Source organism: Epinephelus moara, chromosome 12 (assembly GCF_006386435.1).
Source record: "Epinephelus moara isolate mb chromosome 12, YSFRI_EMoa_1.0, whole genome shotgun sequence".
Taxonomy (NCBI): domain Eukaryota; kingdom Metazoa; phylum Chordata; class Actinopteri; order Perciformes; family Serranidae; genus Epinephelus; species Epinephelus moara.
Window position 1 is genome coordinate 30,747,931 of NC_065517.1, and position 18,273 is coordinate 30,766,203.

At 39.3% G+C, this 18,273-nt stretch overlaps 1 protein-coding gene across 4 annotated transcripts in view; it reads left to right on the forward strand.

The window, feature by feature from the left end:
* The window catches only part of LOC126398598 (arp2/3 complex-activating protein rickA-like), a 31,119-nt gene extending 19,701 nt beyond the window's left edge, over positions 1-11,418 (forward strand). The window contains exons 1-10 of one of the 4 annotated variants that reach the window (XM_050058074.1): positions 6,104-6,173; positions 6,484-6,570; positions 6,916-7,002; positions 7,115-7,161; positions 7,622-7,717; positions 8,149-8,244; positions 8,500-8,595; positions 10,707-10,874; positions 11,119-11,209; positions 11,326-11,418. In XM_050058074.1, coding sequence (XP_049914031.1) covers positions 6,147-6,173; positions 6,484-6,570; positions 6,916-7,002; positions 7,115-7,161; positions 7,622-7,717; positions 8,149-8,244; positions 8,500-8,595; positions 10,707-10,874; positions 11,119-11,197 — 783 coding nt within the window. In that variant the 5' untranslated portion in view covers positions 6,104-6,146 and the 3' untranslated portion in view covers positions 11,198-11,209; positions 11,326-11,418. Of the gene's footprint in view, positions 1-401; positions 498-641; positions 3,226-6,103; positions 6,174-6,483; positions 6,571-6,915; positions 7,003-7,114; positions 7,162-7,621; positions 7,718-8,148; positions 8,245-8,499; positions 8,596-10,706; positions 10,875-11,118; positions 11,210-11,325 lie in introns of those variants that run through there. The other 3 variants (XR_007570791.1, XR_007570789.1, XR_007570792.1) reach the window with 3 other exon arrangements.
* Positions 11,419-18,273: the final 6,855 nt, after the last annotated feature.

Below are 18,273 nucleotides of genomic sequence, written 5' to 3' on the forward strand. Positions count from 1 at the left end.
CAGTCTTGAAGAAGAAAATTAAAATGCAAATAGGATGATTGATGATTAATTTTATTTATGAGTCAAATAATGCAGCCACATTCTTAAAATGAAAAAGCCTTTCTGCAAATACATTTTAATTTAAATATTAGTCACGATTCGCTTCCATATTTAACTGAAAACTGAAGTGCAAGTAGTTACAGTGTCCATGCTTACTCTGACAGCTTGTACCATCACAAAGGGGTGGGCGTAGTGAAAGATCAATTGTGTTACCGCTCATGTTTCTGATAGTAGCATCTGTCATAGCAAGAGTTAATGTGATTTAACTTGTGCACTTTGTACATGCATTGTGTGAATTAACTTATATTACAATTCATACCTGTTAATATCACTTATCTCTCTGTGCAACTTTTTTACTGTAGTTCTGTGCGACCTTTCCAACCTGCTCACTCTGACGATGGAGACGTAGAGGACATGGACTGGGATCCTCTGCATACTGCTAATAATTCACCAGCCAGGTAAAAAAAAAAAAAAGGAAAGAAAAGAAAGGAAAGAGATCCATCAATCTACAGATTAGCAAATACAGACTCATAGTACACAGTTAAGTATTTGAATTATCATAATATCAGTCATTCTAAACTTCTCTGTTGTGTCTCCCACAGTCTAAAGGAGGGTGAAAGGGCTGACTGAAGAAGAAGAGAAGAAGAGGACCAATGGCTTAGTATTGTATGTAGTAATGTAGCGACAGCATTGTCTGTAGATCTATTGGGTTGGGTGCATATTGCTGCTGATCCATCATGTGGCAGTGAAAATGTTATTCAGCACTTTAGTTAGTTGGTAAGCACAGTGTTTCAACACCCTACCATTTCATTAGGACCTGTGGCTTTCCGTGCATTTTTCCTGTTTTCAAAGCTTTATGATAATTCAGTTATGTATGTATTGTTATTGTTTACATTTTTTTTTCTCAGGACATCAGTGGAATGTTCTAAACTAAGCACAAAAAGTAATGAAATTTGTGTTTGGTAGATTATTTCTTTGTTGAAACAATGCTTGTTGGAAATAAATCTTGGAAAGGTTGTTTATATCCCTTTTAAATGGTGCCACATTTGTAAGGAACATGCATTTGTGGGATGAGCAGCAGAGCTGAGTATGTGGCTTGCACCCATGTAAAATTTGCCAAATCGGCTCTGCCAATGCCAAACAGCTTTTTTTTTTTTGCTGTTGACTCTTGTTTGGTGTTGTTTGGTGGATTGGGTGATTGAAGTCTGAAGAAACAAGACATATTGGCAATTTAACAATTTATTAATTTAACAAACAGGAGCCTCAGTAGTGTGTGGAAGAACCATACACAGCCACAACAGCCTAACACCTCCTCCTCATGTTGGTCACCAGCCTGGTCACACACTGCTGTGTGATGGCATCCCATTTTTAAACCAGCATTTGTCGCAAGCCAGCCAACATGGTTGTGTTGGTCTCTGATAAATTCCGCTCTGTGGGGGCGAGCATTGTCATCTTGGAGGATAGAGTTCGGTCCCAGACTGTGGAGATATGGGATTGCCACTGGTTGCAGAATTTCATCCCGATATCTCTCTGCATTGAGATTGCCTCCAATGATGACAAACCTTGTTTTGCCAGTGAGGGAGATGTCGCCCCACACCATCACACTGCCTCCGCCAAAAGATGTTACTCTATCGGTGCAGCGATCAGCAAAGCGTTCTCCGCGTCTTCTCCACACTTTGACCCTACGATCCAACTGCTGTGGGCAGAATCTGGACTCATCGCTGAGCATAGCGTTCCTCCACATGTTCAGGTTCCAGCGCACGTATTGCCAACACCAGCGCAAACGGGCCTGGCGGTGAAGGGCAGTCATGGCAGGCCTCCTGGCAGCCCTATGAGACCAGAGATTGGCTGCATGCAGTCTGTTCCGGATTGTCTGGGCAGAGAGCCATCAGCCATATAGTCCTGCAAACCTTGACTGCAAATCTGTAGAAGACTGCATATGGTTCCTGAGTGCTGACAGGATGAGAAAACGGTCTTCTTGGGATGCCCACTTTGCGGCCTGTTTCTGACATCCCCTGTTATATAGAACTTGGCCTTCAGTTTGCAGATGGTACTAGGGCTCACTCCAAATAATGCTGCAACTTGGTTTTGCGAAACACCAGCTTAAAGTTGCCCTATCGCACGGGCCCTATCCAGAACAGTCAAATGTGGCATGCCGATTGTTGGAGTAGACACCAACTGACCACGGTAGCAGTGCCCATGCTCACAGGTGCTGACAATCAGGTGCCAATCACCTGGGGGTACCAGAAGCTCAAAACAAGAGTCAACATCAAAAAAAAGCTGTTTGGCATTGGCAGAGAAGATTTACCAATTTTTTTCATGGGCACAGCCCACATACTCAGCTCTGCTGCTCATCCCACAAATGCATGTTCCTTACAAATGTGGCACAATTTAAAAGGGAAATAAACAGGCTTTCCAATTTTTTTGCCAAGAAGCATTGTTAGAATAAAGAAATAATCTACCAACAATAGCGGATCCTGCTATGCGATCTTTATCTTATTTACACAACTTTCCTTATTTTTTGTGCTTAGTTTACATTGTGATAATATGCAGTTGCTACAATTACTGGCTAATGTGAGTTATTGTAATAGGGATTATTTATATATTTATGTATAGCTGTTGCTGGCCCAAAACGGGAAATACAAACCAGAATTTTATGTGCTGTTATTTCTTTACTAAGAGTATTTATTAGGCAACAGGGACTCAAAAAACCAAAACAAAGCTATCTGTCCCCCTGTTTTCAATCTGTATTTCTCAGTTTTCACCAGCAGCATAAAAAGTATCCTTGTACAGATCCTTCTGTTAAAGCAATAATACATTTTGCTTGGCATACCAACAGTGTCAGAGGCCTTTCTTTGAAATCTACATTGTAATATAATCTGTCACAATGTGCTAATTACACTACACCATATTTAGCTGCCCTTCAATTGCCTGTGTAAAACTGCACTCACCACAGTGACACAACATGTAAGCTGGGCATACACACAATTTCGTCAGTTTCTGGGGCACGCAGTAGCTCACCTGGTAGGGCTGGCACCCCATTTACAAAGTCTGAACATAAATTACAGATCGCCTGTAAAGGATTTCAATAGGTTACTCTATAATAATTAAAACAACTGGAGACTGAGAACAAACAGATATGTGAGTCTGATAACATTTTTAATAAATCAGCATCAGACCTAACAAGATGTGAGTGTTTCATTGACTTCCTGTACAGAATGAAGGCTGCTGGTGTCATAACCAAGAAAAGTTAAGTTAATTTTATCAGTTTGTCTTGTGTCTATGTTGTCTCGTGATTTCCTGATTTATTTTGAAAGTTAACTCTCCTCTCGTTTCAGGCAACTTGCTCCTTCCCCTGTGTGTTTTCCCGCCGGTCTGACTGTCTGCCTCGCCCCTGATTGTTTCCACCTGTGCCCTTACCCTGCATGTTTATATTGTCTGTGTCTCCCTTTGTCCTGTGCCAGTTCGTCTTGTTTATATTGTCTGTGTCTCCCTTTGTCCTGTGCCAGTTCGTCTTGTCCTTCATGTCAGTGAACCAGCGTCGTATCCATGCCCTTTGCCATTGCCATTGTCAGGTCTTGTTATTTTGATACTTTGTTCATGTTTATTTTCTGTTTGATTTTCATAGTGATAGTTCAGCCTCAGTAGAGTGATTTTCTGTTTGTTTTTTAGTCTAGCGTTTATTTCCTAGATCATTTTTTGCTCTTAGATTTAGTGTATGGTTTTCCTCTTTCGAGAGTGATTTTCTGTTTGTGTTTAATAAACTTTGATTTTGTACTTTGCCTCTTGAGTAGTGCATTTGGGTTCAGGCCCTTTGTTCGGTCGTGACAGCTGGAAACTGTCTGACTTGACCGCAACTTTTTGTCACCACCCCCTGCTGCAGCCGCCTGATCTTGTCCACTTTCCAGGCGAGGCGCAGTTCATCTCGAACGAGTCAAGTATCCGCAGACAGCCCGTCACTCAGAGTGGCCCACCCTTAATTATGCGTAACTTGTTTATTTCTAGGGGTGTAATGATCCATTGATGTGGATCGACATATCGATTCGATGATCAGTGATCCAGTGTCATCGATGCAAAGTGAAACTATCGATAATATTGTCAGCTCAAGGTTAATCTAATCTGTTGGGAGATGCAGCAATTTAAACCAACAGTGATTACGAAAAATAACGTTAAAAGTAATTTGTTAAGCTATGGGTAGAGGGGAAAAAAGTCTGCTAGCTGCTAATTTATGCAATGTAAACATGCTAAATCTAATAATGTGTGACCAGCAAAAAACTGCTGAATTTTATACTTTTGTTAAATGATCTTGTTATTAATCCATGTTTTATGGCTGTTGGGAGAAGTTTGACTTGAGAGCTTTAAGCCATATAGTTTTCAGAAAAAGATTGTGGTTTGGATAACATGAAAATATTTCTCCCAGAAGGGGCTCTCTGACAGAAAGCTCTGAAGGTTAACTTATCCCATGTGCTGTTTTATGTGTTAGTGGAGTCCGTTTAAAGTAAAATTTACTGCACTTTAGAAGTTACAGTTATTTACATTGTGTGTGGTTTTAATCTTTTATGGCCAAAAGCAGGAAAGAAAGAGGTGTCAGCTTCTTCTGTAACTGCTTGTGTTATATGGGCAGATAATATCTTCTTATATTGATTGCAGGCCCCTGAATCAGATTACAACTGTAAAAATCATCGAATGGTATCGTATCGTGGCAGACTTTGTTATATCGGCAAATACCGTATCATTTTCCATATAATCGATATAATATCTTATCGTGATAAAACTAGTAATTTACACCCCTTTTTATTTCTGCTGTAAAGTAATACATGGGAAACATTTTAACATGGGGGTCTTTGAGGATTGACTCAAAGAAGCCGGCCTCAAGTGGCCATTTTTAGCCCTGGAGGTTGCTGCTTGGTTTGGATACAACAGCTTTTGCCTCTGTTTCTCTAAAGGTTGTACCTTACTAAAGATCAGGGTGGAGCCCACAATTCAAATCATGTCTCCCACTAGCAGTCAGCATATTGTTGATCTCAAGTCTTTTATATCCTGATCATAACCTGCCTGAACATGCAAGGACATGGTTGGCATATGCTGGGCTCAACATGTTTTAGCAACACTGGAAACTCTGATGTCTTTTTGCAGCATTTCTTTATTTAGTTGTGTTTTCTCAGTTTGCAGCATTTTTTCAAAGCACATGTGTTGTCAAATTGGTAAGGAAGTTTTCTTAATTTGCTTGTTTTTGTGTTTTTCCTAACGTGCAGTGTACTGATTCTCACAGCAATTTTAGGGCTGGGTGTTTTTGCCTTGGGAGAAATGAAATAGACTGTTTTGCATATCTTTGGAATTTGAGTTGTGCAATGGAGACAAGTTTGTGAAGGTGTGTCATTTACAAATCAGATCATTCTGATACTCTATTTAGGGAGTAAACAAGTCTAGGTAGTATGAATCAGAATCCCAACCACCATGTGGAGACGTTACTTGTCTGTCCCTCTGAGGCAGTGGACAAGAGCGGACCAATGTGAACAAAGGGAAATTCTAAACAACGTTTTGTACAAGGATCCCAGGAAAAGAGGTGGGTCATACTTTACCTAAAATCATGTACAGAAAAAGAAAGATATAGTATGTTTGTCAAACATGCTAATGTTATATGTTTTGGGTCACTTTGAACCCAACAAGTTCTAACTCTCTGTTAGAACAAACTGTTGTTAAAGACAAAGGGCAGACATCCAGGTAGACGGGATGGGATTGGGTGCTGCGTAAAAAGTGCATTCAACACCAAGGAATTGTGTTTTTTTTATAGAGGGAAAGAGTAGCTCTTAACTTTTCACAGTGAGTGTAGTTTCAAAAAAGATTTATGTTTTAGTTGGTGAGATAAACTGATTCTGAGATTCTTCTTTCTGTGATAATAATAACAAAACCTGACTCAAGGAAGAAACAGTTATCAGCTATAACTCAGGAAACAAAGGGTTTCATGTAATTATTTAAAACGCAGTTTGACATTCTCAACACTGCTGTACATTAGTTAATATACTGTTGCATAAAGATGTGTAACGCTCACATGGTCTGACACCATCATACCGGTGTGTCGTACCACACGAGTGTGACACGGCAAAATGGCAACCTCTGGTCGAACGCAGCGGGTAAGTTTTGACAAGCTGAAATAAACATACCTGTAATAGTATATGGTAAAACATATGGAATATTGCAGTTTAGGAAGTCACTGTATTGGGATGCAGATTGACTTGGTGAATTGATTGAATCAGAGATGAGTTTGTGTTCGTCCGAAAGATTAGCACTGTTAGCATTTCCTTCACGTACAGCACTGTTAGCATGGGAAGGGATGTGACTTTAATTTGAGGAACTTGCTGTGAAAGTGATACAGTTTGGTGATGTAATGTGGGTATTATACAATGAATTTCACTATCGTAATGCATTTTGATGATTTTGCAGATTTCTAGGCAGTGTGCCAACAATGCTCATGGGTGTCCTGCTGTGGTCGTCTATGGCGATGCCACATTTCTCCTTCCCTTTCAACAAGTAAGATTTATACTGTTTATTTTAGAGAACATTCACAGTGTTATCTGGTATTTGGGAGTAGTGCTGAGTAAAAAGTCTCACTGTCACTCCAACACATACACTTCATTTTCTGAAATAATACATACACAAAGAAGCACAAGTGTTTCAAGTATGTGCAACTACTGCAGCTTCAAACAAAGACACTTTGATCACAATCAAAGTGTCTTTGTTTGAAATATTAATGTTGTTAGCATGTTGAGAAATTTGGCATAATTTACGAAATGTGCTGTTAAAGTGTTACAGTTTGGTGTCGTAATATGGGAATTACATGGAGCAATTCATCATCGTTATACATTTTTACTGCAGATTTCCATCCAGTGCGTGGACAATGCTAATGGGTTCGGTGGTGTGATCGCTTATGGCGATCAAACATTTCCCCTTCGTTTTCAACGAGTAAGATTTATACCATTTCATTTGAAGTGTAAAATCTTATTCTGTTTAAATACACACTCTTACATAATAAATCTTTATGCAGTGCATGTCATGTGTTTTGTTTTGTTTTCAGGGTGCCATAGGCTGGACTGTTTTTGGTGATGGACAAGGCCCTTACAGGTTAGGAAATTTAAAGTCCTTTATGTGAGACACAAAGACGTACACACAAAAAGATACTTTTAAAGGAATAAAACAAACAAATCAAGAAAGTTAAAATAAGCTTATATGAAGACATATCAAAAAGTATAATCAAAATTATGGTGCAGCTACAGTGCAGTGCAAGATATAAATAAAGTCCCACATTTAAATTGATAAAATGTCTTAAGCACTATTATTTATCAGCTGAGGATTTTTTTTCTTTATGTCACAGACTGTTGTATCACCTGGATGCCTAATGCTTTAATTGTCTTACCGCTCATGTTTCTCACATAGCAAGAGTTAATGTGATCTAACTTGTGCAATTTGTACATGCCATGTGTGGACTTAACTTACTTTAGTAATATACTAATCAATACTTGTTAATACTACAGACTTAACCTGTCTGATTTGTGTATCTCTCTGTGCAACTGTTTTACTGTAGCTCTGTGCGACCTTTCCAACCTGCCCATTATCAGAATGGAGACGTGGAGCCCATGGAGTGGGGTCCTCCACAGGCTGACATCAATTCATCAGCCAGGTAAAAACAGTCGCAGCTTAATTTTTTTCTCTCTGTATGTCACAGACTGTTATACCACCTGCATAATGGTTTGTCTTACCACTTGCAGCAGTGATGTACTTATTCCTGAGCCACCTAACAAAAACAATTGTGGTCAGAGATCATTTTGTCACACTTAAACTAAGATCTGTAATGAAAACAAACACTACTACTACTACACTACTACTAAAACACTACCTGATGGAAGGACATAGCTCCACTGAATTGAAGCCCATATCCAATTTTTTTTTTTGTCTTACTGCTCATGTTTCTGATGGCAGCATCTGTCATAGCAAGAGTTAATGTGATCTAACTTGTACATGTTGTACATGTAATGTGTGAACTAACTTCATCCAATTACCATTAATATCTGTTACTTTTACTTATCTGTCTATGCAAATTTTCTACTGTAGTTCTGTGCCACCTCCCAAACCTGTCTCTTCTGACAATGGAGACGTGGAGGACATGGACTGGGATCCTCCACAGACTGGCAGTAATTCATCAGCCAGGTAAAGACAGTCGCAGCCTATATCTTTTTTCTCTTTGTGTCACAGACTGTTACACCACCTGGGTAGTGTAATGTTTTATTGTCTTATCGCTCATGTTTCTGATAGCAGCATCGGTCATAGCAAGAGTTAATATGATCTAACTTGTACATGTTGTACATGTAATGTGCGAATTAACTTCATCAAATTACCAACATCTTTACCAACACCAATATCTGTTACTTTTACTTATCTGTCTGTGCAAATTTTCTACTGTAGTTCTGTGCCACCTCCCAAACCTGTCTCCTCCGACAATAGAGACGTGGAGTCCATGGACTGGGATCCTCCACAGACTGGCAGTAATTCATCAGCCAGGTAAAGACAGTCGCAGCCTATATCTTTTTTCTCTTTGTGTCAAAGACTGTTACACCACCTGGGTAGTGTAATATTTTATTGTCTTACCGCTCATGTTTCTGATAGCAGCATAGCAAGAGTCAATGTGATCTAACTTGTACATGTACAAATTGCACACCAACACATACGTCATTACAAGTAGCGACATTATTAATCGAACTGTATTTCTGCATAACAAAAACATTAAACAAAATTTAAAAAACACCACTGTAGAAGTAATAAAACTGTAATATACATCGCCTGCGTCGACCGACTCGAGCCATACTTGTGAAATTCTTTTTAAGGTTGGCACGCTAGTAAAGTTTATTGGCAGTTTAAAGTCAGGTGCATTACCGCTATCTAGTAAGTAAAGTCTCGTCATAAATTACCACGATGTTGTCCCTCTGCAAACTGTCACTCAGTATTATCTCTGACAGTGTGAGAAATAGCGGCGTAGCATGAGTGTGTGTGAAATCGGTCATTTGTGTGTAGGGATGGGTATCGTTAAGATTTTAACGGCACTACTACTCTTATCGATACTGCTTATCGATCCGATATTGTAACGGTACTCTTATCGATACTTTTTGAGGAAGAAAAAAACAAATTAAGAACATAAATTGCTTTATTTTCTCAATTCTCATTATGCAACAAAATAGTTTTTAACAAAACATTTTACTTTTTACAACTTGAAATGCAGTGTTTCCGCTACATTCATTTGCTAAATTATTGCCACGGCTGCTGCTCCTTCAAAACATTTATTTTGCAAATGCACCACCACTGCTCTGAGACATCTGTGCACTTGCACAGCGCAGCAGCCAGTGTAGTGAGGAGAGCAGCGGTGAGGGGAGGGGGGAGTGGGGGAAGGGTCCTATTTAGGGATGCACCGAATATATTCAGCCGAATATTTCAAAAAAACACATTTGGTATTCGGTGGAATAAGTGAAAAGCCGAATATAGCGGAATNACTCGCATTTGCGACTAAAAATAGTTTTGTGCGGGCAAAATAAATCATTCAGCACGCTGTGTGAGTACAGATTTCAACCAGCAGCAGAAACGAAACGGCGAATCCCGCTGGTTGTGGGTTGAACGGGGGTCACAGACACAGACAAGACGTATTCTTGACGTATACATATATACATACATATATATATATATATATATATATATATAGCTAAACTCTGCTGGTTTTCTACCTGGAAGTTGTAAACAACAAGGCGATTCCCTGGGGGCACTGCCGGAAGTGATGAAGTTGAGCGATCCCCGAGGCCCCTGCACTTCCGTTAGTCGAAAAACTACAGGCAGTGCCTCCAGAGGTAAAGGAAGAAAAAAAAAATCCTTTTTTTTTCTTCTTTTTTTTTAACTGATGGATTTCCAGATTGAATGGTTATTAACTCCATGTGTTGGCTGCTAGCATAATGTTACAAACCTGGAATGGACGTAGATGAACTAGCTGTGCTAGGGCAGTCAAACACTGTACATCTTTCTGTCTGAATATGATGCACTTTCGCAAGGTGTTTTTGTTTTTGTGTGTGTGTGTCACTGGAACAACAGCCCCGCCCCCCTGCTCTCTCCACTCACACACAGCAGGCAGCCAGGGTGAGCGAGACACTTCTCTCGTCTTCAGGGAGAATAGCGAAAATTATGATACAATGACGGATAATTGACGGAGTTGGTGAGATAAATGTGCAAGATAACGTTTAACTTGTGAAAAAAAAACGTGACTGCTCCAGTACCGATAGCAGAACCGTTAAGGTCAGAGCTTATCAATACTGCGGTCTTGAAGAATGTAGCCCCGGGGCTCGTTCAATACCAGGGTTCGGTACCCATCCCTATTTGTGTGACTCTCAGTTGACAGCTGTGCGTGTACACTTTGCACATGTAATGTGTGAACTAACTTTACCATTCATATCTGTTCATATTACTTACCTCTCTGCGCAACTTTTTTACTGTAGTTCTGTGCCACCTCCCAAAGCTGTCCCCTCTGACAATAGAGACGTGGAGGACATGGATTCGGATCCTCCACAGACTGATAACTCAACTGCCAGGTAAAAACAGTCGCAGCATAATATTAATTTTCTCTCCCCGCTAAACAGGCTGAGAAAAGAAAGCCGGAGGCAGAAAAGGCTGCGACGAAAAAGGCTTTGGATAAAGCAAGAGGACAAACCAAACATCAACATCGGTGCAGCTAAACAGCGGAGACAACTGAGGGAGCTGAAGGGCCTGAAAAGTGATGCAGAGGTTGCTGTCTTTCTGTTGGACAGGTAATTATTTGTTTGCTTCAGGGGGGATTTGTTATTTTACTCGGCTCTCCTCTGCTCTGCTGAGATGGATGCGTGTTCAAGTTTGTGGGGCCGTGGCTTTGGACGGAGCACTGACGGGAGGGGGAGGAGGGGGTGGAGCTTAGAGGAGGTGCCGCTTTCAAATCTTGCTAGCTTTCCAACATTACCAACTATAACTTTAACCTGTCTAATGTATGTATCTCTCTGTGCAACTGTTTCACTGTAGTTCTGTGAGACCTTTCCAACCTGCCCATTATCAGAATAAAGGTGTGGAAGAAATGGATTGGGGTCCACAGACTGATTAATTCACCAGCCAGGTAAAAAAATAAAGATCTTTCAATCTACAGCCTTTTCTAAAAAATGCCAAAAACTAAATACTGACTCAAAGTGCACACTTAATTATTTGAATTATCATATCTCGTTTTTCCCACAGTCTACAGGAGGGTGAAGAGAACCACTGGAGGCAGCTACAGCCATCAGCATGGGTTTTCAAATTTTAAACATAATAAAATCTAATTTCATTTACAATTAATGGCCAATGTGTGTTCTTGCATTCAGGATTATTTAAATATTTATGTACAACTGATGCTCGTCCAAACTGTGAACTACAAACCAGAATTTTATGTGTTGTCCTATTTCTTTTTTAGCATTTATTAGGCAGCGGAGACTGCAGCAAATCAAGAAATGGTCTACAATATAGGAGTAGGTGTTATAGCCCTAAAATAATATTGTATCTAAGGGTATTTTTGCGATAACGATATTCTGAACAATATGACTGACATAAGTTTAAAAAATATATATATATTTTATTATTAACTTAAGAAAACAGTATCGCAACAAATAAATATAGTTTACATATTTATATATATATATAGTTTTACAGTTTGCCTTCAAATATTCAGTAAAAACTAAAATGATCTCTCATTTCTTTAGTTTGTGAACAACAGTAACTCAGAGTGAGATTAAGATCTGTATACACTATCAATAGTTCAACAAAATAAAATCTACCACAAATTACACAATTAAACAGCTCCCAAATACAAAAAAATGTCCCCTGGGATCTATATACATATATATATATATATATATGTATATATATATATATATATATGTATATATATANCTGATGAAAATTACAGACCTCTCTCATCTTTCTAAGTAGGAGAACTTGCAAAATCAGTGGCTGACTAAATACTTTTTTGCCCCACTGTATATATATATAAATCAACAGGTGAATGATTGAGTATTTTTTTCCCACCTGGACCTTGATGCTCTGCCATTTCTCCTCCTTTTACAATTTGGCGTTTGTACCAATTAGACAAACGAGAAACAAGGTGAGCCGTGTCCCTGTTTCCAATCTGCATTTCTTTAACCAGCAGCATAAAAGGTATTCATGTAAAAATACTTCAATTAAAGCCACAATTTCATCTGGCATACCTACAGTGTCAAAAGCCTTTCTTTGAATTCCACATAGTAATATAATCAATTAATTTCACTCTCAACATTTCCCATGTATTCATTATCAAAATGCACATTCAAGATGTGAACTTTGAGATATTTTTCCATTGAAAATGTGTTTAAATAAAGTCTATGGTGAAAGACATTCAGAAATGGTTCAAAGGTTAAAGTTTTTTCAAAGACTATTTGAAGATGCCAATTGAACGTTCACATTTAGACCATATTTCACCAGGAGTGAGATATTTCATCCACTACAGTGTGCAAATAATAGTCTATCGTCATTTTGAAGCCTGACTAAGCAATCACACCCAAATTTCTCTGTTGAAAGCCAAGATTGCATATGTGACCTGTGTTTGACATCTTCTGCTCTTTAAGGACCACTTGGAGCTGGTAGATGGTGGTAACAGCCAGGTTTATTCACCTCATGGAAAACTCTTCGTAAGTCTGGGATAAATAGCACAGGACAACAGTGTTAAATGACCTTGTGTAGACAACCTGCTCATGCTCGTGGGGGGGCTACCCTGAACTTGATGCTACTTCGTCCTTCCCCTAGTGTCCTACACTGGTTGCCTATTGCCTTACAAAGTAGATGCGTGGAAATCGCATCTACAACAGCATTCTGTGACCGAAGACAACAGGCTCTATGGATTGAATAACGCCGGAGTATCGCTTTAAGTTCACTCATTGCCTTCTACAGCCATCTAGTGGACAAACATGGGAACAGCATATAATTTTACATCAATTGAAATCTTTCTTTTTTTTCACAACAGGACATATTACTGGATTTTTTAAGCAGATGATCAATACTACCATCAGACTGATGAAACTGACCTTGATCTGCGCCGTAAAACAAATATTGAGCGTCTATGGACGTATGTGGGGTTTAGGCCTATAGATATGAATATCTAAATGTACACTCATTTCTTCTGTTTGCCACATGTGCATATCAAGTCTTTTAAGGTAAAAAAAAATGTGCACATATGTTCATGACCACGCACACACAAGCAGATATTAAGTCACAAGGTAAAATCTCACTCCGGCCCTCTGGCCAAAGTTGGCAACCCTGCCTCCAAAACACTATTCTGCGGCAGAGGTTTTTGTGAGGTGCTGTAATGTTTAGTTGACTCAAAACACACCCAAAAAAACATTTTAACATGACTACCAAAATCTTTGTTTCGGTACCAATACCAATATGAATTTCAATACTTATCGATACTTTTCGGTACTTTTCCTAAGGAAAAGTCCTTTTGGATACAAACCTTTAGAACAATAAATAGTAGGGGTGTAACGGTACCAAAAAATCATGGTTCGGTAAGTACCTCAGTACGGACGTCACGGTTTGGTTGCTCAAATGTTTCACCAAGTTGGTGTTGTCTCGTGTTGTCTCCCTTTGCGAGGCAGACTTTCTCTTTTCTCTCTGTCTTTTTTCACGTGCACCAGCTGCGAATGTTGATACAGGTGTTGTCATACACACCACTTGCGCAATATGTGCTCCAATAGGAACAAGGAAGGCGTTTGTGTGCGTAAATGAATTAAATAAATGAATGAATTGAATCAATTTAAAAAGTACCGGTATTTTCAAAATGCAGTATAGTACCGTTTGGAATACTCTAGTACCACGGTACTATTTTAGTACCGGTATACCGTGCAACACTAGGCATAATAGGAACAATCTCAAACACAAGTACACAAATACAACATGTTAATGTTATTAGCACCAGCCTATGGCATTTTACATTGTATAAATTAGCCTAGCACCACTTCTCTCAGCTATATGAAGCCAGGGACAACAGCAACATTTAACAAAGGTAACGTTACAAAATTCAGCTCCATTACAACTCACGTTTCACTGACAAAACAACTGTCTTATATTAAACATGTTTTCCAAACAAATATAAGACGCTTACGTTATTAGCACAAGCCTATGGCATTTTACATTGTATAAGTTAGCTTAGCGACAAGATTTCCCCTGCTCATATAAAGCCAGGATAAATCATACACAAGACTTAAAAGGTTATTTAGTGGAGGCTTTATTGTCTTCACAATTCATCGTTTCTTATCTGTGAAATTAAAGTAAATAAAAGCTTTTTCCACTGAGGGAAATGGTTTCAGCTTACAGAAACAGACAGGACGTCTGTGTTGCTGTGACGTGTATTTACATTTCTTGGGAGGTGCACGTCAGGCTACAGCATAGATTATGGCGTAGGCTCTACATGGACGCAGAGCCTATGCCGTAGGTACGGCGTCGATTCGACACAGAAGTATAAATCCCGCCTTACACCTTTTTTTGTTTGTTTCACTTTTACAAAAACCTTTTTTTAACATTGCATTTAAAATCAGAGGGAAACCAACCATAAAAAACAGTATATATCCCTGTTTATCATATTACAACATTTAATGGAGCAACAGTAAGAGGTTTCTGGGATAAACAGCACAGGACAATGATGTTGAGTGACCTCCTGGGCACAACCTGCTCATGCTCTACCTGGAAAAACGGCATCATGCTACTGTTAGCTAACAGCACACAGACAATGTTCACAGACGGCAAAAATAATAAAAACGGATATTTAACTTCATAAAAACATGGCGAACTTAATGACAGACAATGAATATACAAACAGATAAAGGCAGCTCAACTTCTGTGTGCTTTTTGAGTAAGTTAAGTGCATATTTGTCGACAGAATATCGACAAGCCAACTGGCTCATGGAAATGCTCCATAGCTCTGGAAATTACCCCCAGTCCTCCGCTGATTACTAATTTTGACAGCAGGTGGCGCTGTCACTCCCTCAAACTGAATATATTCTGAACTTAAAGCATCTCAACAGCACAGATACATCTTAGACACACAAAATGAATAGAAAATGGCCACACATAATGTCCCTTATATAAAATTTAGCTGGATTTAACCTAGACATTATTAACCATGTCACACATACAAGCTAGCATGCTAACACGGAGCTAGCTGGCACAACGGCAGCCTGGGCCGCATCGCGAGCGGCATAAAATAAAACTAATGGTGTTCATTTCTGGTTTGCTTTATTGAAATACAATAGCATAGGTACTTACAAAGTATGTAGGTAGCATGGAGACTCGCGTTTAATCCGTGAGCTCCTTCTCCTCGCTCCGAGAGTCCCAGTGGGCCGTAAAATGTCTGTACATTTGAACTAGTCGAAGCTGTAACGGCCAAGTGCTTGCGCATGCGCATTACAGCAGTAGGCGCAAGTTGAGTTAATACTCCATGAATGAAGTAGGGTGTACAAATCTGACACACAAAGTGTCCTGAACGCTTCACAAAGACTATATAGTTCCACATTAATGACTTTTTATAATAAACATTAAATGCATTGAAATAACATTGTCCTGTAGACCACATTTCACCCACCAGTGCAATATGAATTTGGAGAAATACTTTACACACTACCAGTATTGTCTCTCTTTTGATCCACAGCTGAAGAAATAATCAACATAATTAAACTAATTTTAGTTGGTTGGAAAGAGGTCTTAGACCAAGGGTGTCAAACATATGGCACAGGGACCAAAACCGGCCCACCAAAGGGTCCGATCCGGCCCACTAGATGACTTTGCACGCCTAATGTTGATGCACATGTGAAGGCTGAGAGGTTTCAGGATTAAATGAATACTTCATGTGGCCATATTTAAAGATACTGAACATTGTGCAAAATATTGTCAAGCAGCAGATTCAGTCCAAAAGAATCTGTATCAGACCTCTATCTTAAAACAATATGTGTGGCATCCTGCTGCTGAGGCACTGACAAAACTTCAGACTGTAAATGGTTTATAAGGCAGTGGCCAACTTAACCTGCTTCTTCAACAGCTTTCACTTTAGTGGAAACTTATGAAAAAAGTCACATGAAATAAAGGCAAGCAGCAGACTGGCTGAATGTGGGAAAACTGAGACATGCTTTTGAATTTGCATAGAATTTTTCTTAGGATATCATCATCATTTGTTTTATAAATGGATGAACATTTACAGAATGATTTTCTTTACACTATAAAGGGGACAAATTAGAAGGGGTAATTATTTATAGGTAATTATGCAGCGGTTTCAGTGGTCCAGCCCACTTGAGATCATATTGGGCTGTATGTGGCCCAACTAAAATGAGTTTCACACCCCCTGTCTTGGACAAAAATTCATCCCCTGTACAGTTGTCACAAAGTGGGAAGTTAGCTCTAGAGACCAAAACCGTTTTGTACCATGCTGTTACCATGTTTATTACTACTGTAAAAATGGACATTTTAACATGGGGGTCTGTGGGGACTGACTGGCTTCTTTAGCCAGCCTCAAGAAGCCATTAAAGGAACTGCTGTTTTTGGTACTTGGGTGTTGGCTTCGATTTTCAGCCCTGGAGGTTGCCACTTGTTTCGTCCATAGCAAACAGCAGCAGCTCAGGTGGCAGGGTAGCTAGAGTGGAGAACAATGCATGCCTACTAAAATAAACTTCAATTAAAAGCCCAGTCCTATTTACTAGCCAGGTGTGGCTACACAGTTTGACAAATAAAGGCCTGTCTCAATTAGAGGCCTGGTCTGGTTGCCAAGCAGTTCAGTTTTTTTTTTATAGATGTCCTTCAGATAAATAAAACTGGGTTGTTGGCTACCTCAAATTATGTGTTCATTCCTTTATTACCCTTGAATTGCATCTAATCGAAATCATATCGTGGCAGACTTTGTAATATCAGCAAATATCAGCTCATTTTCCAAAGAATCGATATAACATCATATTGTGATCAAAGTGGTGATTTACACCCCTATTTATCACTGCTGTAAAGTTGGATATTTTAACATGGGGGTCTTTGAGGATTGACTTACTTCTGAGGCCAGCTTCAAGTACTGCTGTTTTTGGCACTTCCACATTGGCTTCACTTTTCAGCCCTGGCGGTTGCTGCTTGGTTTGGATACAACAGCTTTTGCCTCTGTTTCTCTAAAGGTTGGACCTTCCTAAAGATCAGGGTGGAGCCCACAATTCAAACCGTGTCTCCCACTAGCAGTCAGCATATTGTTGATCTCCAGTCTTGTATATCCTGATTCTAACCTGCCTGAACATGCAAGGACACGGCTGGGATATGCTGGGCTCAACATGTTTTAGCAACACTGGAAACTCTGCTGTTTTCTTGCAGCATTTCTTTATTTAGTTTTGTTTTCTCAGTTTGCAGCATTTTTCAAAGCACATGTGTTGTCAGATTGGTAAAGAAGTTTTCTTAATTTGCTTGTTTTTGTGTTTTTCCTAACGTGCACTGTATTGATTCTCACAGACAAATGAAATAGACTGTTTTGCATATCTTTGGAATTTTAGTGGTGCAGTGGAGGCAAGTTTGTGCAGGTGCGTCATTTCCAAGTCAGATAATTTTTATTCTCCATTTAGGGAGTGAAGAAGTCTAGATGGTTTGAATCAGAATCCCAACCACCATGTGGAGACATTACTTGTCTGTCCCTCTGAGGCAGTGGACAAGAGCGGACCAATGTGAACGAAGGGAAATTCTAAACAACGTTTTGTACAAGGATCCCAGGAAAAGAGGTGGGTCATACTTTGCCTAAAATCATGTACAGAAAAAGAAAGATAAAAAGAGGTGGGTCATACTTTGCCTAAAATCATGTACAGAAAAAGAAAGATATAGTATGTTTGTCATACATGCTAATGTTATATGTTTTGGGTCACTTTGAACCCAACAAGTTCTAACTCTCTGTTAGAACAAACTGTTGTTAAAGACAAAGGGCAGACATCCAGGTAGACGGGATGGGATTGGGTGCTGCGTAAAAAAGTGCATTCAACACCAAGGAGTTGTCTTTTTTTTATAGAGGGAAAGAGTAGCTCTTAACTTTTCACATTAAGTATTGTTTTAAAAGATTCTTGTTTTAAGTTTTTTTTTTTTTTTTGGGGGGGGGGGTTGCCTTCATGGATAGGA